Raw genomic sequence first — 24782 nt, 5'->3', positions numbered from 1 at the left:
ATATGCCTTTAATTCCAACACTTGGGAGACACAGGCAGGAGGCCAGCCTATTCTACAGAGTGAGTTACAGGACAGCCAGAGCTACAGAGAAACCCTGTCTTGGAGGAAAAGCAAAAACATAAACCAAAACCAACCTAACAAAAAACAATAGGGTATGTGCATGCGTGTCAAAAATGATAGGGCTTCATAATCTGGAGGAGATTCCTTTCTTTGTTTTTAATTTTATTTTATATTTGAGTATTTTGCTTGTGTGTATGACTGTTTACTACTTGTGTGCCTGATATTCATAGAGGCCAGAAAAGAGCAATGGATCCAATGGAATTGGAGTTACATATAGACAATTGAGAGCCACCATGCAGGGGCTTGGAGTCAGGCTCCCTAGAACATTCAGTGTTCTTAATCATTGAGTCTTCTCTTTAGCCCCATGCAAAGTATTTCTTGCTACTGCCAAAAGAACTCAAAATAGTGATTCTAGTTTTGTTTGTTTTGTTTATTCTTGTTGTTTTTTCCTTTTCTTTTCTCAACTGTTCTTTATGCATTCCCTAAAGTCTTTTTCTTGGTATGGGTACACCACTAGCTCAAGTGCACGCCTGTTAACCATAACTGTGTCCTGAAAGATTAAAAAACACAACAGGTAGAGAAATGACAGGAAAGGGAGGTTTCCTGGAGTATCTAACCAGAGAGGAAGACAGAAGAGACTGCTCATACAAAGAGAGCTGCACAACGGGCTGAAGAAATGACTTATCATTTAAGAACCAACGTTGGTCTTGAGAAGACCAGAGTTCAGTTCCCAGGCTCACAACCGCCTATAACACAAGCCCAGGAGGACCTATGCATCTGGCCTCCCTGGGCACCTGTACTCAATCACACATACCTGCACACAGATATAATTAAAAATAAATCTTTTTATTTTCTTTTGTTTAAGGCTGACCTAGGCAAAAGTAGCCAAATCAAGAGGAGGAAGAGAAAGAGAAAGAGAAAGAGAAGTGGGATGGAAAACCTAGGTTCTGCCCAGTAGGTACACCTGATAAGAAAACAGATGATGGGAGGAAGCCAGTAGGGTCAGTTAGTTCCCATCATGGCCACCAGATGACAGCATCCACTTGACTGCAGCTTGAAAAACTGATAGGTCAGGGCACAACAGGGTCAGTGGGTTTGTGGAAGTCTGAAAGAGGTTTAAACTTCAACAGCAAGTGTGTCACCACCACAGTAGGGTTTGAGATCACATTTGGGCAAGCTCTTTAAGGGAACAATCACTATTTGTAAATCAGAGCCCTCTTACAAATCAATCAGAATAATAAGATTGGGAAATAAGCAAATAGTAGGAAATAAGAAGCGGCTAGTATAGTGGCACACTGTAATCTCAGCACTGGGGCATGGAGTGAGTTCAAAGCCAGCTGTGGCCATCTTTTAAAAAAAAGAAACTAAACAAACAAGCACACAACAACAAAAACAAACTAAACCAAATCAGGAAGGAAGGAAGGAAGGAAGGAAGGAAGGGAGGGAGGGAGGGAGGGAGGGAGGGAGGGAGGAAGGAAGGAAGGAAGGAAGGAAGGAAGGAAGGAAAAATATACAGTAAGAAAAATGTTATTTCAAGAGTTGGAAGCGGGAGCTAAATAGTGTCAAAATAGAAGAATGTAAGAGTCAAACATACAGACTGTGATTACTGCTTTGCTTATTTTTCAATTAGATACTGAAATGTCAGGAGCCACTGATAATCACTACCTACCATCCATTAGCGTTCCTACCACAATCACATGTACGTGTCCTTATGTGACAGCCTAAGAAGTTCACAACACAGTCAGTAGACACTTTATGAAACCAACAAGACTGATCAGCCTTAGCCTCTGTAGTGGGTAATCTTAACTGTTAACTTGACTGTAATTTAGGATGCTTCAGAGACACCTCTGGTGTGACTGTGAGGGTGGTTTCAGAGAAGTTTAAATGAGGTGAGAAGACTCACCCTTAAGATGGGTAGCACTAGTCCATGGCCACATCCCGCCCCTCTTCCTGACTGCAGATGCAGTCAGTTAACTATCAGCCTCAGGCTTCAGTCTGTCACTATGCCTTCTATCAAGATCCCTTCAGACAGGAACCAAAAGAAACCCTTCCTTCTCAAAGGTATGTTTGTCACAGTGATAAGTTAACTAATAGAGCCTCTAAATCTACAAAGAAGCAAAGAGGGGGGATCCTTAATAGTATACCTGACATTAGAAAAAGTGGGGGACGCACCTATGGTCACTTGATCTTTGACAAAGGAGCTAAAACCACCCAATGGAAGAAAGATAGCATTTTCAGCAAATGGTGCTGGTTCAACTGGAGGTCAGCATGTAGCAGAATGCAGATCGATCCATTCTTATCACCCTGTACAAAGCTTAAGTCCAAGTGGATCAAGGACCTCCACATCAAACCAGACACATTCAAACTAATAGAAGAAAAAGTGGGGAAGAACCTCGAACACATGGGCACTGGGGAAAATTTCCTGAACAAAAACCAATGGCTTATGCTCTAAGATCAAGAATCGACAAATGGGACCTCATAAAACTGAAAAGCTTCTGTAAGGCAAAAGACACTGTCATTAGGACAAAATGGCAACCAACAGATTGGGAAAGGATCTTTACCAATCATACAACTGATAGAGGGCTAATATCTAAAATATACAAAGAACTCAAGAAGTTAAGACTCCAGAGAGCCAAGTAACCCTATTAAAAATGGGGTACAGAGCTAAACAAACATTCTCAGCTGAGGATTATTGAATGGCCAAAAAAGCACCTAAAGAAATGTTCAACATCCTTAGTCATCAGGGAAATGCAAATAAAAACAACTCTGAGATTCTACCTCACACTAGTCAGAATGGCTAAGATCAAAAACTCAGGTGACAGCAGATGCTGGCGAGGATGTGAAGAGAGAGGAACACTCTTCCACTGTTGGTGGGATTGCAAGCTAGTACAACCACTCTGGAAACCAGACTGGAGGTTCCTCAGAACACTGGACATTCCACTACCTGAGGACCCAGTTATACTTCTCTTAGGCATATACCCAAAAGATGCCCCAACATACAACAAAGACACATGTTCCATTATGTTCATAGCAGCCTTATTTATAATAGCCAGAGGCTGGAAAGGACCCAGATGCCCTTCAACAGGGGAGTGGATTAAAAAACTGTGATACATCTACACAATGGAGTACTACTCAGCTATCAAAAACACTGACTTCATGAAATTCATAGGCAAATGGAATGAACTAGAAAATATCATCCTGAGTGAGGTTACTCAATCACAGAAAAACACATTTGGTATGCACTCATTGATAAGTGGATATTAGCCCAAAAGCTTGAATTACCCAAGATGCAATCCACAGACCACAGGAAGCTCAAGAAGAAGGTTGATCAAAATGCAGATGCTCCCACTCCTTCTTAAAAGGGGAAAAATATCCATAGGAGGGGATATGGAAGCAAGGTTTAGAGCAGCAACTCAAGGAATGGCTATTCAGAGCCTGCCCCACACGTGGCCCATATATATACAGCCCCCAAAACTAGGTAAGATTGATGAAGCTAAAAAATGCATGCTGAAAGGAACTGGATATAGATCTCTCCTGAGAGACATATCCAGAGCATGTCCAATACCAAGGTCAATGCTAGCAGCAAAGCACCGAACTGAGAATAGGACCCCCTTGGTGGGAATTAGAGAAAGGATTGAAAGAGCTGAAGGGGCTTGCAACCCCATAAAAACAACAATGCCAACCAACCAGAGCTTCCAGGGACTAAATCACTACCAAAAGACTATACATGGACCAACCCAGGGCTCCAACTGCATATGTAGCAGAGAATAGCCTTGTTGGGGCACCAGGGGAAGGGGAAGCCCTTGGTCCTGCCAAGGTTGGACCCCCAGTGCAAGGGAAGATGGGGGGGGGGAATAAGGGGGATGTATATGGGGAATACCTGTATGGGGGGAGGGAGAAGGGTAAGGGAGGAAGAGGGGAGGGAGTGGGGGTTTATGGACAGGAAATCGGGAAGGGGAATAACGTTTGAAATGTAAGTAAGGAAATATATCTAATAAATTTTTAAAAAGAGAACTATAAATTAGAAGAAAAGAAAAGAAAAAGAAAAAAGAAAAGAAAAAGTGGGGGGACTCCTCAATAGTACACCTGACATTAGAAAAAGGGAAGGATGCCTACTGTCTCTCTCACCACAATGGCCACAAATGACAGTTGTTGTGAATTTTGTTGCTGGTTTCTTTTAATGGTTTTATGTGCATTGGCGTTTTGCTTGCATGTGTGTCTGTTTAAAGGTGTCAGAACCCTGGTGCTGGAGTTACAAACAGTGGTGAGCTGCCACCTGAGTGTTGGGAACTGGACCCAGGACCTCTGGAAGAACAGCCAGTGCTCTAAACCTCTCTCCATCTCTCCAGACCCTCGCAATTTGTTTTTAATAAGAAAGCAGGAAATACATTTATCCTGGTTAGGATAACAAAAGTTGGGTCACAATGCAAGCCCCCACAGCTGTCAGAAGAGGAACTGTGGCATTAAGGTATTAAGAGAAACCATGAAGAAGAAGCATGTCTAGGGTCACTGCTGGCAGCCACCCTGCAGCTTCCTTTCTTCTTAAGCATGCTCTGCTGTGACCCCATCTCATACTTTCACTGCACTGCAGTGATCATGTGGCTCCGGCAGCAAGGCAATTTAGGAGAAACCACTTCTCAGGTTTACTTGAGCTTCCTTACAGAACTGAGGAAGTATTTTACTGGCTGGGTCAAAACAGAATACATGCTAATAAGTTATTTTTACTCTTCTCAAAAATAAGGCCATCTGTCATTGATATTCTGTTATGCTTGCAGACAGGAACCCAGCGTAACTGTCCGCAGAGGCTCCACCCAGCAGCCAATGGAAAGAGATGCAGAGACCCACACCCAAACAGTAGATGGAGCTCAGAGAGTCTTACGGAAGAGTTGGGAGAAAAACTGAGGGACCTGAAGAGGACAGAGACTCCACAGAAAGACCAACAGAGTCAACTAACCTGGGCCGTTGGGGACTCCCAGACACTGAATCACCAACCAAAGAGTGAACATGGGTGGACCAAGGCCCACTGAACATATGTAGCAGAAGAGCAGTTTGGTCCCCAACAATAGAAGCGAGGGCTCTCTGAATATGCTGCCTGCGGATCCCTTTCCCCTAAATGGACTGACTGCCTTGTCTGGCCTCAGTGGAAGAGGATGTGCCTAGTCCTGCAGCAACCTGGTGATGGGGAGGGGAGGGATGTTGTTATCTAGAGGGGAGCTCTCCCTTCTCAAAGGAAAAGGGAGGGAGGAATGGGGACAGGTTCTACATGAGGAGGTACTGGGAGGAGAGAGGGAGCTGATATTGGGACGTAAATTAATAAAAAACAAATAAGGCCATTGTGAGTAGAGATACAGTGTAGGTAAAGCACCTGTCTACTATGTACATGGAATCACAGAACAACTGGGGAAGGCTAGTCTGTACTGAGATGTCCTACTAACCTAGCACCAGGCCTATACTGAGATGTCCTACTAACCCCAGTACTGGGGGAGGAAAGGAAGAACTAATCTATGCTGCTAATTTGTCCTATAAACCAAAGCAGTGGGGGTGTGGAGGGGAGCTGGTCTATACTAAGGTGTCTTCCTGCTCTCGCCTCAAATTCTGAACAACCAAAGTTTATAGTATTTTCCTTCTATCTTATGACTACACTCAATTAATGGCCAGATTTAAAATAGCAAAAGCATAAAGACATTAGGTCTTTTCTAATTTAAAAATTAATAAAAAAATTTAGAAATCCACTGTCATGGGCCTGCAAGATGGCTCAGTGAGTTAAGATACTTGCTGCCAGTGCAACCCCTGGAAACCACACGATAGAAGGAAGACTCCATAAGTGGTCCTCTGATTTCTGTATGTGCACTGTGCCACACTAAACAATATTTAAAATATTTGTCATGAAGAAATCTTAACAGTAACCTATTTCTAAAAGACTGTATTTGACCTAATTGATTTTACATGATTACAAATATCTGTTTTTCACCAAAGTTTTTCCAGACTTTGATATATTCCACTAAGAATGGGGCTGCTAAGATGGCTCACATTTCCAGCATCCATGTAAAATCCAGATGTGGGAGTACACACCTGTAGTCTCAGTGCTGGGCAAGTAGATCCTGATCCTGACTCTAGCAAATCAGTCTAGACAAACAGACGAATTCCAGGTTCAGGGAGAACCTATCTCAAAAATTAGGTGGAGAGTGATTGTAGAAGATACCCAGCATCCTCCACATGCACATACCCTGCACAAGTATGTGTGTGCACGCGTGTGTGCGCGCGCACACACACACACACACACACAAAGAAAGAAAGCATCACTGACCTTTGTTGTCTGCTGCTATAAACCCCAGGATATTTTCATGGCGTAACATTACAGTCTGATAAATCTCTGCCTCTCGGAACCATGAACGTTCTTCTCTAGAAGAGAATATCTTCACGGCAACTTCTTCTCCCCGCCATTTGCCTCGCCAAACTTCTCCAAACCGACCTTTGCCGATGCTTTCTTGTAGCACAATGGTCCTTGCAATTGTTCTTTGAACAAGCAGTGGTAAACCTAAATACAGAAATAAGTACAGCACAAATGATCAACAGTCTGTGTCTCATCTGTGACAACCCACAGTGGAGACCCAGAGGCGGCTGGTACTGCTCCTTCACCTTTGCCTTGTTGGAGAGACAGACTACAAATTTTGGGATTTGCCTTTCCAATCCCAAAAGTGAAAAAAAAAAAAAAAGAAAAGTAAATACTGAAAAAGAATCCAGAGACACCTGCGTAGAGATTTGGGGACGTAAACTGAATTTTCCTTTAAGGGTCAAGACAAAGGGGAGAGAATGAAGATGATGGTTGTGGAGGAGAGATTCAGCAAAGGCAGATGAAAGAAAGGAACTAGGTATCTTTTGGGTACCAGTCTCATTAATGAGGATATGAATGTCAGTGGAAGAAAAGGTAAGTTGTCACCAGAAGATGAATGTTTCTGAAGACAAGGTTCCATGATGACCAGAGGGAGGCAGAAACACAACCATGTATATATAGGTCAAATGACTGTAAAATTTGATTTTAGAAAGATAAGTCAAGTAACTGCTTTATTTACAGGAGGAGAAGAATGTGGACACAAACACAAGTAAGCTCTGACCTGTAAGCTTTTGCAGTGAGAGGTCTGAAAGGAGAGGGAAGCCCTGAGACAACAGAACAACCCCTGATGGCCCTACAAGTTCATGAGTTATAGAAAGAGTAACTCCATTCCCCAATTCATACAGCTACATTTCAAAGACAAATAAACAGGCCTATGTTAGAACTAAACTATCATCTATATGGCAATGTCTTGAATCCTTCCAGTGGGCTCTGTGAATGTTGTTGTAATTTCCCTGGGTGTAAGTTTGGCAATAAGAGAACAGACCCAAGGGACTGATTCTAAATAGACTGTAATTCACCCTTTTTCTATAACTTTGGACCCTACTTATCACAGACCGGGGTCACTTCTGAGAAGATTTTTTTTTGAGAATCACTTGCACTGACTCAGAATCAATGCAGGAAAGTCCTTGCACACTTCCTATCATCTCTCTAGCACTCGGACTGCTCTAGTCCAGCCCAACCTCTCACTGCCTCACTCTCATCCGGACTAAGGAGTCCCTATGGCTGCCTTGGGAAGCCTGGCTTAGTATGCAAGCCTTCATGTGTTCTAGCAGTTAGAGAAAGAGTACTCATTGGGCCATTTTACTAAAGGCTTCAGATCATAGAAGAATCAGCTTCCTTATGCACTTAAATGACAGAGTATGTATGCATATATACCAATATATTATAAATTCCTTAAAGCAAAGATGTCTACTATTACATACACATACGTGTTCCATGCATTAATGTGGCTCTGTGCTTCAGAGTGACACTATTCCTCAGTCACAATTCCTGCTTTGATGCTTCTTTACTATGATTTATTTTAAAGTCAGTCAGATTTTTGTTTCCTAATCTTCATTATGGTTATAAATTTAGCCCTTATTTGAAACAGATTAATAGTTTTTTCAAAGGATAGAAAGTCATTCAAGACCTCAGTAAACCAGATTTAAGTATTTTTACCGAAAGTATTTGTTGTATATTTCTATGAGAAAACAGAAGTCCAAAGAGGAAATATGGACTGAAAGTCTTAGAGCATGTATCAGAGTCTAGACCTGTTGATTACTAGCCACACAACAAATTCCAAAATTGTTTTTCTTATGATTTATTTATATATTTTATGCATATGGGCATTTTGTCTATATGCACATCTACACACCAGAAGAGGGTACTGAATCCCAAGACTAGTTATAGACAGTGTGAGCTAACATGTGGGTGTTTCAAACTGAACTCGGAAACTCTGGAAGAGCAGCAGTGCTCTTAACCACTGAGCCATCTCTCTAGCCCCCAAATTCCAAAACTTATAGTATTATGCTAAAATCTATCTCAGGATGATCCTAGCAATCAGCCAGTCTATTTCTGTCCACAAAAATCAACAAACAAAACTGAGGAAAGCAAACATCATAGCCCATTCACTAATAGGACTACTATTTTTGTTCCTTTGCTTTAGATTTTCCTTTAAATGTAAAAAGATACTAGAAATGCAAAGTTTAATTTTAAACAATAAACTGGACTGGTCTGATCACTCAGTGGGTGAAGGAGCGTGCCATAACCAAGCCTAGTTTGTTTCCCAGGATCCATACAGTGGGAAGAGAGAACTGACTCCTATAAATTGTTCTCTGATTTCCACATGTATACCGTGGTTGGCAGGTATGTGTGTGCAAATGCATGCATGTATGCATGCGCGTGCACACGCACACAAATTTTTGTTAAAACAACAATTTCATATCATGTTAAAAAGGCTAACAGCTTCCAAATTCCAGGAGAACAGTCTTCGAGCTGCAGAATGGTAGCTGCATCTCTTAACCGCAGCTCTATCATGATAAGAATAGTGTCCTACTTTCTACCTCCCGACTCGAGAAAAGCAAATATCATTCTAGAGGGGAGGATGCTTGGAAGTTTATATAACTGTGGAAGTGACTTACTTGCTTCAATGGTGAAACCAAGTTCCAATTTATCTACACTAAAGTATCCAGTCAGATAGACAGCAAGCTCAACAATTTTCATTAGGCCGCAGTCTGGTATAGCACTCATACTCTTCCAAAGTTTTAACAATTTAAGCCAAATGCCCTAACCAACTACTTAAGTAAAATAGCAAAATAGACATATTAAGACTTAAGAAAAAGATAAACAATAACATTACCTGATCCAGACCCTGATGTTGTCATATCATAAATTAAATCTTTTAAGGTGGTGCCCTCTGAAATGAAAGGGCGATCTAGTGAGGGATCCTCTTCATTTGGTACGCGGTGGTGAATGACAGTGCGGTTATGGCAGATATAGACCATCAGCATAAGTGCAATGCAGACGAAGCAGACTGGACCAGCAATGACAGCTGCCAGCTCCACAGGACCGAGGCCAGCTGACTGCTTTTCTGAAAAAGGTCCTCAAATGAAATAAACATCAAGAGAAACAAAACACTGTAGGTGGCACTCACATTTCCCAAATCCTCCATATTTTCCCAAGCGTCCAATACTATCACTTAGTCAGAGCCCCGTCACACAGGGCTCAAGGCAAGATCAAGTTCCCCTCTGTCTGGCCTCCCTCTCACTCTTCCTGGGCGTCCCTGGACCATCTTCTCATTTCTCGTTGAGTGCATCAGCTGACCACCATCCTAGACCTCCTTCCCTGCTTGTCACTTCAGGTAAACTAGAAATGGAACCAACTATTTGAAACAACTTCCAATAACTCATTTTTTTAAATAAATTTTCTTCATATTCCAAGTCTACTGTAGGCTTATAGCAGAGGAAAATATATAAATATAGTTAATAAGGTTTTACAAAGTATCAGCTTCCTTGTGATCCTTCAAAGGCTCATACTTTAGTGTATACATTTCCACCAACTTTTTAAAGCATAAAGACTTCCTCTGTTTACTCTTGTTTTTTACTCTATTTATACATTTTTAAACCTTTCCCTCTCTTATTGTGAGACAGGGTTTTAGCACATAGTTCGTCCAGGCTGGCCTCAAACCTGGGATTCTTCACCCTCTGCCTGACAGCACGGAGATCGTTTTTAAAATAGTTTGTGTATGCATATTCTTTCTAGACTATTTTTTGCCAACTGCATTTTTAATTACATTTATTTTCTTATAATCTCTAAATAAATTAACATTTACCATTTCAAAAACACATTAATATGTTTAAATGTGTCAACAATTAAAGAAAAGAAGGCCAGGAATTTAAAAGAGGAAATGGGGAGGATATATGAAAGGGTTTGGAGGGAGGAATGGAAAGGGAGAACATGATATTATAATCTCAAATATAGTATTTAAATTATATTAATAATAATTTTGGCACTTACCAAACTTTACTTAGTTAACTTGGTTCACTGCTCCCTGCCATTTTTTTTTTCATTTTTGACATCATCATTTAGGTTAATTTATCATATAAAACTCTCTTTCTAGCAATATTCTTTCAGGAAGAATCTTAAATCCTTATATACTGTAAACTTAATTAGATATCTGAAGACAACTGTTAACCTTTGTATAAGAAAAGTCTTTCTAAAAGGCTTACTTTTTTGGGTGATAACCAATATATAATATTCTACTGCCCTCTGATACTGGAATAAAGTAGAAAATCTGAACATTTTCCTCCTTTTTTGGTAATCAGTCTTAAATGCACTGAGGCTTTTTCCCCATAAAAATTCTACTGGACCAGCAAAACAGCTTGTGGGAAAAGATGCCTATTACCAAGTCTGAGAACCTGACTTCAACCCACAGGAACCAAAGGAGAGTGTACACACACGCACACATGCACACACGCGCACGCACACACACGCGCGCACACACACATACACGCACACGCACACGCGCACACACACACACACACACACACACACACACACACACACACACACACTCTGCAGAAATTACTCACAGTTTTGGCCTGTAAGCAGTATTCATTCTTCCATTAAATCTGCTAGTATTAATATAGGTTTTCTCCCATTTTATATTCCTTTGACTATTAAAATAAGAATTCAGGACTTGGAGAGAAAGTGGAAAATTTCCATTTAATTCATTAAGTTTTAAATTACTAGCTATACCAGAACCCTTTATTATTATTTTATGTGTATGGATATTTTGCCTATATGTATGTTTGTGCACCATATCCATGACTGGTGCTTGAGGTCAGAAGTAGGCATTAGATCCCACGAACTGGAGTCACCACATGAATGCTGGGAATTGAACCTAGGTCCTCTGAAAGAGGATCTTTTTTTAAAAAGTATTAAATATTAATTTATACTTACAGATCATAGTGTAACATAATACAAAATGGAAACATTTAGACTGGTTGGTGCACTCGATTTCTGCCCATTAAAAGGCTGTTCATTGGGTTGCCTTAAGATGTAAGTATACCATACGAGAAATGAGAAATGAGAAATTCACTCTGAGAACAAGGCAAGGAAAACCCTAACAACATGTTACCCTATGAGATTCTAGAATTCACTTTGAAGAGGCTACCATTGCATGCATAGCAGATCTCACTGAGAGTCTCTGGGCACTGCTTTCTCTAACACATACCCAGGAGTCAGGCTCCTGGCTACTCATAAATATACAAGGCAACTCTCTGCCTCTACCCTCAACAAGTCAGGCTTGACAATTTCTGTAAACACTTGCAGTTCTAAATTTGTAGGCAGTCTAGAAGCTTTTCTTTTAGCATCTTGGAGGAAGGAAGGAAGGGTGCTAATACAACAACTTACCTGTAGTTGGGAGTTCTATTTTATTGCAGTGATCCTGATTGCAGCAATACGTAACTGCCCCTGTTTTTGAAGATGGTGCACAAACAAATGGCCTGTCTCGGGGAATTAGGTCGATTTCAGCTATACACATGCTATTGTGTATAACTTTGTCTGTGGTCTCGGTGACTGAGACAAAGCAGAGACCATCTGTCTCACAAGTAAAATTGTCCTTTGTACAGAGGTGGCAGAAACACTGTAATGCTAGAGAAAGAGAATAAGGTTTTATTAGAAAAAAAGAGTACCAAGGTTAAGTTTAAAAGTTCACACCACTACTACGTTTTAATTATTATAACAATTTATGCACTGTTCAAATAATGAACATATTATTCATAGAATGTCCAAGAATTACACATATATACAGGCCAGGGTGATTTGGTAAAATTTTGACGTAGCCTCCCCCACCCACCAAAATTTGCCTCCTAGAAAAAATTTCCACAAAATTTCATCTGCCCTCCCATTTGAAATACAGTAAAGTTATACTTGTTCCTAATACTAAATTACACAAACACACACACACACACACACACACACCTCTACAGAGCAATGTGTGAAAATAGTGTCACAAATTTACTACAGGTTGGAAACACCATTTCAGTGGATTTGTGGTAATGAAATAATAGAAACATTCATATTGAGCCACAGATTTTCTATTCATCCTGTGCAACCCCTAAGACATGTATCTTTCCACTGGTATAGGGAAGATTATTCCAGCAACAATTTATATATTCTAGCCATATGGAACATGGCTATATGCCCACTGTATCTATTAGATCTTAAGACTCAACTCTAGGAATGACCTCTTTATGGAAGTGTCTGCTGTCACCAACATCTTCTGTCATACATACCCATACTCTCTAATGGGGTTAAGTGCTTCCCCCAAAAGTATACACAGCTTACCAGAAATGCTGATTTTATTATTTTCTCCCCTAAGAAAATAGAAGCTTTTTGAATTCAGAGACCCATATCCATCCTGGAAATCCACCATATATGGTTCTATGCCTATCGGGAGTATTCAAAAGTTCTTGCTGAATAAACAACACAATAGGTAATCCAATTACTCACTGGCAAAGGAAAAAACCAGTTAGGAGGAATGGCCAAACATGATGAGACCAGGAAGGTTCATTATATCTAGAAAAAGAGTAGTGAGACAGACAGCAGCCCAGAAGAAAGCTATCTTCCTAAATGGCTAGTGCAAGGAAGTTTACTTTGCAGGCTGAGCTAACCCACCCAGCATATTCACAAGAATAGCGTATCTTCAGAACTGTCCTTGACTGGATGTGAGTGCTGAGCCTCTGGGATATGCGCTCTGTTAAGAATGTTCCTCTATGTGTAAGGCTTTGGGTCACACAGTCCCAATTTGACCAGATAGTTTGTACTAACAATGTGATTCACAGAAAAGATCTATTATTTTTTGTCAGAATGGAGGCAGTTAAGTTCTTACTTAGCTTAGCTGTTATGCAGACTGTAAATCTTTGGATTGTGATAGCTAATCTAGATCAACTTGATCAGGTTGAAAACTACCTAGGAAGTTTGTAAAGCACTCCTTTGAGGCACTTCTGGGGAGGTTTTGGGTGGAGGAAGGGGGACCGGCACTGAATGTGAGTGTTACCATCCTACATTCTAGGAATCTTGATGTGTGTGTGTGTGTGTGTGTGTGTGTGTGTGTGTGTGTGAGAGAGAGAGAGAGAGAGAGAGAGAGACAGAGACAGAGACAGAGAAACAGAGACACACAGAGACACACAAAGAGACCCATTTAAGATGTTCTGCCATGCCCTTCCCAACTTGATAACTGAAACCTCTAAAACTCTGACTAAGCCCTTCCTTAAAGACTAAGGATAACAATCCTTAATTTGCTTCTGTCAGATACTTTGTCACAGCATGAAAAGTCTAACTAATATAATGGCTGGTGACTGATCCTCAGTAAAACCCTGGACACCTACCAAGGCCCAAGTGGGTTTCACTTGTTAGCAGTGCTTTGTACATGCCGCTGCTGAGAGAATGAAGGGTCCTACTCCACTGAGAGAGATCTAGAAAACTGCCCTGTTCTCTGCCAAACTACCAGGTACCTTTCAGCTTTGTCAAACTTAAGCTCTATCTTTTCACTGTAGTACCTTGTATCCATGACTGTAACAGCCCTGAGTCTTCTTAGTGGCAAAGGGAAACAGCCTCCACCAAAGGCCTGGAGTTCCTTCCCCTTGGGGAAGGCAAAAAGGAATGGATCTCAAGATGTGCCAGAGTGAATCAAAGGCAGAAAGTTTATTCAGGCAGAAATTCATCTAGGAAAAGATGAATTTCCAAAATTATAAATGTTGAGCTTCTTGAAGCATTTTTACTGTTCATATGATTCAATCTACCAGGCTTAAAGATTAAGCAAATCTTAAAAATTAAGTTTAAAAAATCAAATATATGAACTAGATTGCATCTTTCTATTAACTTAGGGAACTACCTTTTTGAATTTTTGGCCTTATTATGCTTGACAAACACAGTACCACAAAGTACTGAACTACATATCCTGGAGCCTTTTTGCATTTTCAAAACCTTGAGACACAGACTCTGTAAGTGGCCAAGGTAGTCCTCCAAGTGTAGTGTTATTACAGGCCTACCCAACCCTACCACCACCCCACTCCACAGGGAACCATGAGAGCAGGCTAGGATTTCCCTTCTCTAAGTGACATAAGGTGGTTTCATTAGGTTTAGGAAACACCCAAGCTCTAAGTGAGCTGTTTGTTATCTGGAGCATCTTGCTTGAGACGATTTTAGGAAAAAAGTACTCTCTGAGGCAATTCTGAGTTCATCAAATTACATCTCTGACTTCTTTCCCTTCGCACACCTTTGTGAGTCCTTCTACCAGATCATCACAGCTGAGGGTGTGTGTGTTGTTTGGGGACCCTGAACTCACTTGATGGTTAGACTCTTAACTCAGGAACACAGGTTCTTTTTAAGCTTGAAGAGGTCTCTGCTGCAGTCAGCACACTTGCCTACTACCTTAACAGACTGACACAGTTTTATTTGACCATTATAAAAATGATATGCACTTGCCACTGCAACCTGCTGACTGACCTCAATCTCAAAAACTTACATAAGCTGTCTTCTGACCTCCACTATGTTCACTTCCTTACACATAAATCATAATGGTAAATTAAAAGAATATTTATTTCTTCCTAGAGTTCAGTCACTTGACTTAACTCTACCCAAGTATGAAGGGAATTCAAGAAAAATAAAGAGACAGAACATTGTTAAAAAGAGGTAAGTATGATGCTGATTTTGGCAAAGAGATTTAGCTCTCTCTGCCTCAAATTCCACCTCTTCAAGATCCTATTCAGACAAAGATCCTTTCCACAAGTGATCTTAGCCCCTCCCCTTCTGATTACTGGGGTTAGTTTCATTTGTTCCCATATACCTCTGCGTACCTTGACGATGAATGCAAATCTGTCTACATAGTTTGTTGTTAGTGTCTCTCCTTACTTTAGGAAGGGCCATGTTTAACTACTTTGCTTTACTCTGGACCTCTAGATAGTATCAGAAAAATACATTTGCCAAATGGTTGCCCAAACAAGAGGTCATGAACATCAAGGAGAGAAATGCAGTCTATGAGTCATGCACACATTTTCATCCCACAGATAATCTATCAACAATGATAAACACACTGGGTCCTGAGTAACCATCATCTATCTCCACAAGCATCACAAAGCTATCACTGCTGCTTCTACAGTTTCGTGAAAAGCTCATCCGGTCGAGTGTCCTTGTGGCACAGTTTACATACAGACAGCTTCACAATATGTATAAGATAAAAACATACAAGTAACACGGAAAGCACAGGAGCACAGCACAATGTAAACCTGGTAGAGTTGAATTAGCCAGTGCCCTGAGTCCATGCAAGCCTTACACAAATCCTTTGTAGGACACCTTGCAAATGTTCACTAGCAGTATATATGGCTGTGATATTCAACACACTTTTTGTTCTAACCTCCAACAATTGATTTGGAACACTATTAAATGTGAGCCACATTTTCCAGTAAACAAAACATCTCTTTAAAACTGGTATCTGAGGACTGCTTGCTAGCAAGTGTTTTGGTTAAGTATGAGATCTCACTATCCTGAACTTCCCAACAAGCCCTGAGGTCATTAATCCTCTCTTGAACATTACTGATGAGAGCGGCCACTTGCAGTATTTATTATCATAGCAGTTAGAACCGTGAAACAGAAATAAAAATAGAATCAGACCTAAGTTCATCTTATTTCTACAATAAAATAGAAACATCAATTGTCACACCAAACAATTGTATTAATTTGTATTGTTATTTGTAGTTTCCTTTGATGCTAATTTACAGACTTAATTTATAATTGTAAATAAACCCAAAACATTAAGTTTTATGTTTTCTAGTTTCATGTCTACAATTTAAAGAACAGTGTGAAAAATATGTTTTGCACTTTCATTTCAAAGAGGTCTACATATGATGACGTTTTAAAAAAGCCAATGCTGAAGAGCTTCTCTTTCAACAAGAAAGGTCACCGGATAATATAAACATCATATAACACAATGCTTATCCAGGCAAGGCCTTATCTCTTGAGGGAATTTTAAAATTCCATTTTTCCAGTCTAAATCAGATGACTGAATACAGGACTGCTGTTATATGACGTACTGGCTGGTTTTGTGTGTCAACTTGACACAAGCTAAAGTCATCACAGAGAAAGGCGCCTCAGTTGAGGAAATGCCTCCATGAGATCAAGCTGTAAGACATTTTCTCAATTAGTGATCAATGGGAGAGTGCCCACCTAGCCCATTGTGGGTAGTGCCATCCCTGGGCTAGTTGTCCTCAGTTCATTAAGAACAAGCCAGGGGAAGCAAGCCAGTAAGCAGCACTCCTCCAAGGCCTCTGATTCCAGGTTCTAGCCCTGCTTAAGTTTCTGTTCTAACTTTCTCCAATGATGGATTGTGATCTGGAAATGTAAGCTGAATAAACCCTTTACTCCCCAACTTGCATTTTGGCCTTAGTGTTTTGTCTCAGTAATAAAAACCCTGACCGAGACATATTACATAGTAAAATAGTTTATGTAAATTAAAACAGAAACAAATTCTCATGGAAATACGTCTTAATTTTTATTTCTTACAAGTTGAAGTCTGTAAGCTAAGTGTGGTAGTGCATATTTGTAATTCTAGTGCTTAGAACGCAGAGGCTGGAGGATCCAAAATTCCAAAGGAGCCTGAGTTACATACACAGTAAGACTGTGTCTTCAAAAAAAGAAAAATCAAGGGTTAGGGATGTAGTCAGTGGTAATGCAGTTGTGTAGCATGTGCAAGACCTTGGGTTCAAAACCTAGCACTTTACCTCCCCCTAAGATTATAACCAACTTTATTATTGCATAGATCCAAGCTGTCTCATTCCCCTTTTGAGTTTTGTTTTTTTCCTTCCTGTGTATGTTTCAATGTCTGTGTGTGTACACACCTGACATGGGCACTGGGAGGAGGACTCAGTCTCTGAAGGAACAGCACGTGTTCTTAACCAGTGAGCCATCTCTCCAGCCTCCCCTCTCTTCTCTTTTATTAAAACAGGGCTTTGGCCTGGCAACTCCCAAAATTGTCCTTTCACCTCTACTCACACACAGTGATACACATGTACTTATACACCCCCACAGTACACACAAATAATTTTTTTAAATAAAAGTTGGGACTGGCAAAATACTCAATGGCTTTTTGCCACTTTCCACCAAGCCTGGGGACCTGAGTTTGATCACCAGAACCCAAATGGTAGAAAGAAAAAACTGACTTAAGTTGTCCTCTGACTTACACACATGGGCAGAGGTACATTTTTTCTTTTAAGTACCACATCCTAAATAAAAATGTAATTAAAATTTTTTGAATTAGACTAGGTCTTAGTTTCAACCTTTAAATACTTTAAATTAGTATACAAAGTAATGGATGTTACTACATTTTCAAACATATGTATCATTACACTATACTGCAATTTGCCCCATCCTCTCATCACCTTTCCCTTTACAAATAGTCTCTTTTTATGTCTTATGTATTTCATTACATTCTCAAGTAAGATCCTTCGCATCCCGACAGTTTCTGTTCTAGATCTATCACACACACACAGTTAACTCCAGGTCTGACATGAGAGGAAAAAGCACCTGCCATTCCATGTGTAGCTTACTCATTTAACATGATTTACAGTTCTATCCATATCCTAAACAGATACTGCTGATAAAACCCACGCTACACATGGACTATGTTTTGTGCATTTATCTGCTGATGGACATCTAAGTGGGTTACATTCCCTGGCTGTTATGAACAGTGCAGCTATAAACATGAGTGTTCAAGTATGTAAATGCATTTTTTAAAAGTAGCAGTTTTTCTTTATCCCTAACTAGCTCTCAAATGAATGACACATTATAAGATTTATTTAATTAGCTTTACCACACAATAACCTGTCAGCCATTGATATATTCTAATCCTCTAAACTCATCTAGTTACCTTCCAGCTAAAATCCCTGAGACACTTCCACTTTAGTATTGGTCTGGTTCTGGGTTTTAGGTGGTTTTCCATAGTATCTCTCTAGACTTCTTCGTAGTAGCAAGTCCCCCTCTTCTTAACACTCCCCGGACCCCTTTACCTGGTTGTAAAAGCCCAGACCAATTGTGCAACTATTGGCTGATTTTATTGACAAGTCAGAGAATAAATGGAGAGCAATGTTTATACAAAATTGAAATAGGAGATTCTTAGAATAAGCATTACAATGCCATGTCCAGATTGTGACAAGATATGGTAGCAGAGAAACCAGCATTTGAATAATACAAAAATAATTTTACACAGTATACAATAACATTATGCCTACACAAGTATCTCTACTATCCTGCCTAGTTTTATGTCAACTTTTACGTTGACACAAGCTAGAGCCATAGAGAAGAGAGCCTCAACTGAGAAAAAGCCTCTATAAGGCACTGATTCCCACAATGATTGATGTGGGAAGGCTTAGCCCATTGTGGGTGGGGCACCCCTGGGCTGGTGGTTCTAACTTCTAGAAGCAAGCAAGCTGAGCAAGCCGGTAAGTAGCACTCCTCCACAATCTCCACATTAGCTCTTGCCTCCAGCTTCCTGACCTATTTTGAGTTCCTGTCTGACTTACTTGAACGAACAGCGATTTAAAAGCACAGAATTCTTGCACGTGCCCCACCCCCTGCAACTTGCTTTTGGTTGTAGTGTTTTATCACAGCAATAGTAACCCTACCTAAGACAAAAACTGGTACCAGAAGTGGGGTTCTAAAGGAACAGAAGTATTAAGAATGAATATTTTAAGTATCTGAAATAGGCTCAGATACTTAATTTCAATGACCCAACACAAGTCACTGAAGCTCTCCTGGAGTTCAGAGAGTATTGAAAACCCATGGTATGAACTAGTTTACAAACTTAAACTTGATTATCCTGATTCACCAATTGTGAGAGGTAACAGATTTGGTGACTCTATATAAAATTTTTGACAAACTGTGGAAAAATAAGGAAAATTATGATGTTGGATGGTTGTTCCTAGGATCTCTTGATTAAATTGGCAAAAAAAAGAATGAGCCCCTTGATAAAACTAACCAGCTTCTAGCATATCAGAATACAGTGAAAGATAGCAATGGACTCTGATAAAATTCATGTGTTCCAGATGTGCATAAACAATCTAAATGTTTCTAAGTGTATCCTGGAAGAGAATCTTTTCTCTAGCAGCCACAGAGCTCAAGTTGCAGAAAATCAAACTGAAATGTTGGCTAAATTACAGAGAAAATTCAAGCCCCAGACTCAGAGGACATCAACAATTAAAGTGCATTAATTGGTAGAAAATAGGATGGGAATGTATGGAAGGACCCTATTCAAGCTGAACTTAACTCACCTGAGGAAGCAGTCTCTCGACCCTCAGCAGAAGACATACTCCCATCTTCATCTCCTAAAATATTGCCTTTTTCCACATTTGACTGAGGAAATTAATCCTTGTCTGCTAAACCAGTCGTGACTTTCTCTGAAGGATATACCAGGACATCTGTGCTAAAATACAAAGTCCTTTGTACATTTACCCAGGGACAGTATGGCTGGATCATGCAGAAGTTCTATTTTCATGTTTTGTTGTTGTTGTTGTTGTTGTTGTTTTTTGAGTTTGTGTTTGTTTGAGGAACTTACACACTGACTCCCATAGTGGTTACACTAATCTACACTTGAAAAGCACTGAATGAGAAGGGTTTCCATTTCTTCACATTCTTGCCACCATTTATTGTTATTTGGTTTCCTGATGGTAGCAGTTCTGACTGGGGTGAGACAGAATCTCAAAAAGCAGTTCCAATGTGCATTTCCTATATCATATAGCTAAAAACGTTGAGTATTGTCTTAAGTATTTATTGGCCTCTTGTATATTTTCTTTTGACAACTATCTGTTGCCTGCCTATTAGTTAGGTGATTTGGGGGGGGGTTCAATTTTTGAAGCTCTTTGTATATTTTAAATATCAGACTACTGTTTGATACATAGTACCCCCCACTCCCCATTTTGTAGGCTCTGTCTGCTCTGCTGATTGTAGCCTTTGCTGTACAGAAGCTTTTAATTTCATGTATTCCCACTTATTAATTCTTGTATTACTTCCTGTGCATGAATCTATCACAGAAAATTCCTGACTATGTGTGTGTATATGATGGTTAATACTGACTGTCAACTTGACAGGATCTAGTGTCTCCTATGAGACAAGCCTCTGGGCATGCCTGTGAGGGATTATCTGTAAATGTCTGAAAAGGACTACCTATACATGCTAATAAGGTAGGAACACCTAGCCTAACTGTGAATGGCACATGGGGTCCCAAACTGCAACTGAACACAGGCATTCATCACTCTTAACTTGACTCTAGTACAACTTGGCCAACTGCCTCAAGCTCCTGAGGTGCCATGACTTCCCTGACATGATAAACTACACTCTCAAGCTAGGGAGCCAAATTAAAACCTTTCTTCCTTGTTTCTGTACAGATATTTTACTATAGCAAGAGAAATGTACCTAATACAATCTGTATCTTGAAGTGTTTTACTGGTTTTCCTCCAACAGTTTCAGGAGTTACAATCTCTAGTCTGAACTGACTTTATAGATGTCATTTGTTAAAGTTTTTTCATTTGTAAACCTTTGTTCACAAATGTTACTATGTATATTTACATCTGTGTCCACTTATTCTACTCCAGGGTCTCATCCCATGATCCTGTGTCAGTACTATACAGCTTCTATTATGGCTATGCAGTATTTTACAGCTGACATTGACTCTCCAGCACTACTCTTTCTGCTAAGGACTGCTTTTGCTATTTGGGAGTCTTCTGTAGTTCTATATGAAAAACTTAAGAAATGGTTATAGCTTTAGAAAATAACATGCCATTGAAGGACTATCACTTGATGGAGATTGTTCTGAAATTGTACATCACTTTTGGTAAAATTGCCATTTTCACAATATTAATACTGTTAATCGGTTAGTGTGGGATGTCTTTCTCCTTTTGTTTATTCTGGATCGTTAACCTCACTAGTTAGGCTTACTCTTGTGTGGTTTTTGTTTGTTAACGCTATTATGAATGGAACTTCTTGCTGGATTTCTTTCTCAGCATGTTTGTTATAGATATGTAGAAAAGACAGTCTTGTTTTTGTATGTTAATTTTGCATCCTGTTGCTTGGTTAAGTGTTTATCTGGTCTAAGTTACTTAATGAAGCCTGGAAGGATATTTTAAAATAAAAGATCATATGGTATGAAATAAGTTAGTTCCACCTCTTTTCCTACTTATTTCCCTTTATATTGCTCTAGCAGAGAGAGTAGACACTCTTGTCTTGCTCCTGATTTTAGAGGATATGCCTATATATATAGATGTATTATATAGCCTTTGTTATATTCTGGTATGCACTTAATTACAGTTTCTTCAAGGCTACTGTCATGAAGGGATACTGAAGTCTGCAGAAGGCCTTTGCTGTATCTATTGAGAAGATCATGTGATTTTTGTTCTCATATTTATGTATTATATTTACAGATTTCCATAGGCTAAACCAATATTGTAATCCTGGAAAAAAGTCAACTTACTCATGGTATACAATCTTAATGTAGTCTTAATTTGGGTCTCTAAGAATTTATCCAAGTTTTTTTCATATATCCATCAGAAAAATCTATCAAAGAATGGGTGTGGTAAGATTCCTTCCATTTCTGTCTTATGGAAAAGTTTGAGAAGCACTGGTATTAGTTCTTCTTTAGAGGTTTGCTAGAATCTGATTGTGACTTTCTAGTCTTGGGCTTCTTTGTTGAGACTTTAGTGTTACTTTGATCTTGTTGCTTATTATGGGTCTCTTAAGTTGTTTATATCCTTTTAATTTTGAAGGCACTATGTCAATGAACATATATCCATTTCTTCTAGATTTTTAGAGCATATATTTTTCAAAAGTATCCCCTAGAAAGCCTCTGGATTTCACTGGATAATACTCCCTCTTACATCTCTTATTAATTTGGATCACTTCTTTTATTGAGTTTGGCTACAAGTTTATCAATTTTTATTTTTATTTAAAAACCAGCTCTTCGGGCAGGGAGCAATGGCTGGAATGTAAATAAATAAAATAATTAATTAAAAACAAACAAAAAACCCAGCTCTTCAACTGACTATATGCAGTGCTCATTTAATCCTCATTTCATTAACTTCTGTTTTGATATTTATTTATTTATTTATTTATTTATTTATTTATTTTGCTGTCTACTCCTCTAGATTGAACTGTTCTACTGAGACTTTGAGGTATACCATAAAATAGAAAAGATAGGAAGAAAAGCTTTACAAGATATGCAAGTCAGAACTTGGAGGATGTATATAATGTGCTGTACCAGTAAAGATGGGATAGGCATACTAATGGGTTTTCCTCAGTGGCAGGAGTTCATCTTTAGTTGTTGAATCCCAAATACTCTAAGATAATCAAACTCAAAAATGGTTCAAGAATAACCATAATGAGGAAGCGCAAGGCCCGGGGTTCGGTCCCCAGCTCCGAAAAAAAGAACCAAAAAAAAAAAAAATCAAAATAATCCCATTTCCAAACTAGCTCATCTCAGTAATATCAAGTCAGACACTGTAGGATAACACATATTAAACTAATTATATAAATATACAGATATATATGAATAAAAACATGTTAAGAGCAACTCCATTTATCAAAACAACAAAATATATTTTCCAAATGATGTGCTTAAATTTATACTTAAGAATCCTAGATTGATACAACTTTATAAAACTCAAAGATTTGGTTCTGTCATTTATAAAGAAATCAAGTTAAGAGATTCATAATGATTAACAGCAATTATTCTATTCAGGTTATACAGATAGATATGAATCCCCTCTGGATAATCATCATGAACAAGAATGACTTCCAGTACTCATGTAAAAGCCTGGTATGATGGCACATGCCTACAATCCTAACACTTGAGGAGGAGGAGCATGAAAATCTCTGGAACTTATAGGCCAGTCAGTGTTCCCAAATTGGTGCACTTCAAGTTCAATGAGAAACCCTGTCTCAAAAATAAAGGTGAAAAACAATTGAAGAGGATACCCAATACTGACCTCTGGCATGTGCACGCACAGACACATACACATGAAAAACTCAATTGTGGCTCAACTGGACAGCTTTCCTTAATCCTTAATGTTTAGTACCTTCCTACTATACTTTCCAACTTGGTTTCTATTCCCCAATCTCTGGGATTATATAAAGGTTTAATTCTGAGAAGTGTATTTCCTTGAACTTTCAACATTCTGAAATCTAGATATACTTCTTAATCAAAGTTACAAAAACAACAATGGAGGAGGGAACAGGACACACACCATCATAGTCTAACCTCTTGGACAGAAAAGATAGAATGGATATTCCAACTAAATGGGTCTGGCAAAATGGCAGTGTCACTGACAATGTCATAATTGACAGCTCAGGGTGCACTCAGACTGAAACAGAAGAATTACTAAAATATAAACAAAAGTTTATCAGAATTCCTTAGCAACTTGTCAAGCGGATCTGTTTGTTAGGAAGAACCATTATTTCCTTTATCTGCCCCACAGCCAACAACCTGCTTATTAACACATACCTAATACAAACCAAGTCTCCAGGATAGCTCCTAGGCTCTTCTGGCCTGCAAACCTCACCACTACTCTTAATTTCAGGCTGTTCCAGCAGCTCCCAAGAGAGATAGCCATAGAAGTTTCTAATTTCCCAAATAAACCTTTCTTTCTACCCATAGAGCGATGGTCCTCTGTTTTCACTGCACCCTTGCTTATAGGGATGACCACAGGTGGTACTGTTCATTAAATCACCAATCCTGGTGGTTATTAAAAATGTCTGTACATAGATTTCACTTTAATATCACACTAAAAGAAAAATACTATGTACACACACACACACACACACACACACACACACACACACACTGACTGATATCAGGAATATAATTACTTCCAGTGAAATTTTCAAATATTCTAGAGTAAGTCAGAGTTTTCAGACCTCCATGTGATGTGAAAGATTATCAGATACCAAACTCCTAGCATGTCAAATGAAGTGACTCAAATAAAAAAGAGAGCAGACTCTTGGGCATCTTTCTTTAATGTGAAGGTGATAAATCCTATGCACACCTGACAAATCCTTTGAGGCATTCAAGTCAGCCCCTCTGTCTACCTGTTCCCCTACTCCAATTCTTCTGAGCCATCTACTTTCCCCTCACCATTTCCAACACCATCTCCCCACTTTCAGCAAACCTTTCCCGCCCTTTCTCCCTCCCCCTTCATCTACTTCTGAGTACAGCAACCCAGGAAGAGTCTCTTCTTCCTTTCAATATACTGCTGGGGCTGGGGATTTAGCTCAGTGGTAGAGCGCTTACCTAGGAAGCACGAGG

General features: G+C 39.5%; 1 protein-coding gene across 2 annotated transcripts in view; it reads right to left on the bottom strand.

Annotated features, from left to right (window-relative positions):
• Tgfbr1 (transforming growth factor, beta receptor 1) overlaps positions 1-24782 on the bottom strand; it is a 57024-nt gene that overhangs the window by 13309 nt on the left and 18933 nt on the right. Inside the window, exons 2-4 of one of the 2 annotated variants that reach the window (XM_006238030.5) lie at positions 11849-12088; positions 9294-9536; positions 6368-6598 (exon numbers count right to left, since the gene is read on the bottom strand). In XM_006238030.5, the coding sequence (XP_006238092.2) occupies positions 6368-6598; positions 9294-9536; positions 11849-12088 (714 nt within the window). The remainder of the gene's footprint in view (positions 1-6367; positions 6599-9293; positions 9537-11848; positions 12089-24782) is intronic. The other variant, NM_012775.2, reaches the window with a different exon arrangement.

Source organism: Rattus norvegicus, chromosome 5, assembly GCF_036323735.1.
Source record: "Rattus norvegicus strain BN/NHsdMcwi chromosome 5, GRCr8, whole genome shotgun sequence".
NCBI lineage: Eukaryota > Metazoa > Chordata > Mammalia > Rodentia > Muridae > Rattus > Rattus norvegicus.
This window is presented reverse-complemented; position numbering and strand designations above follow the sequence as displayed.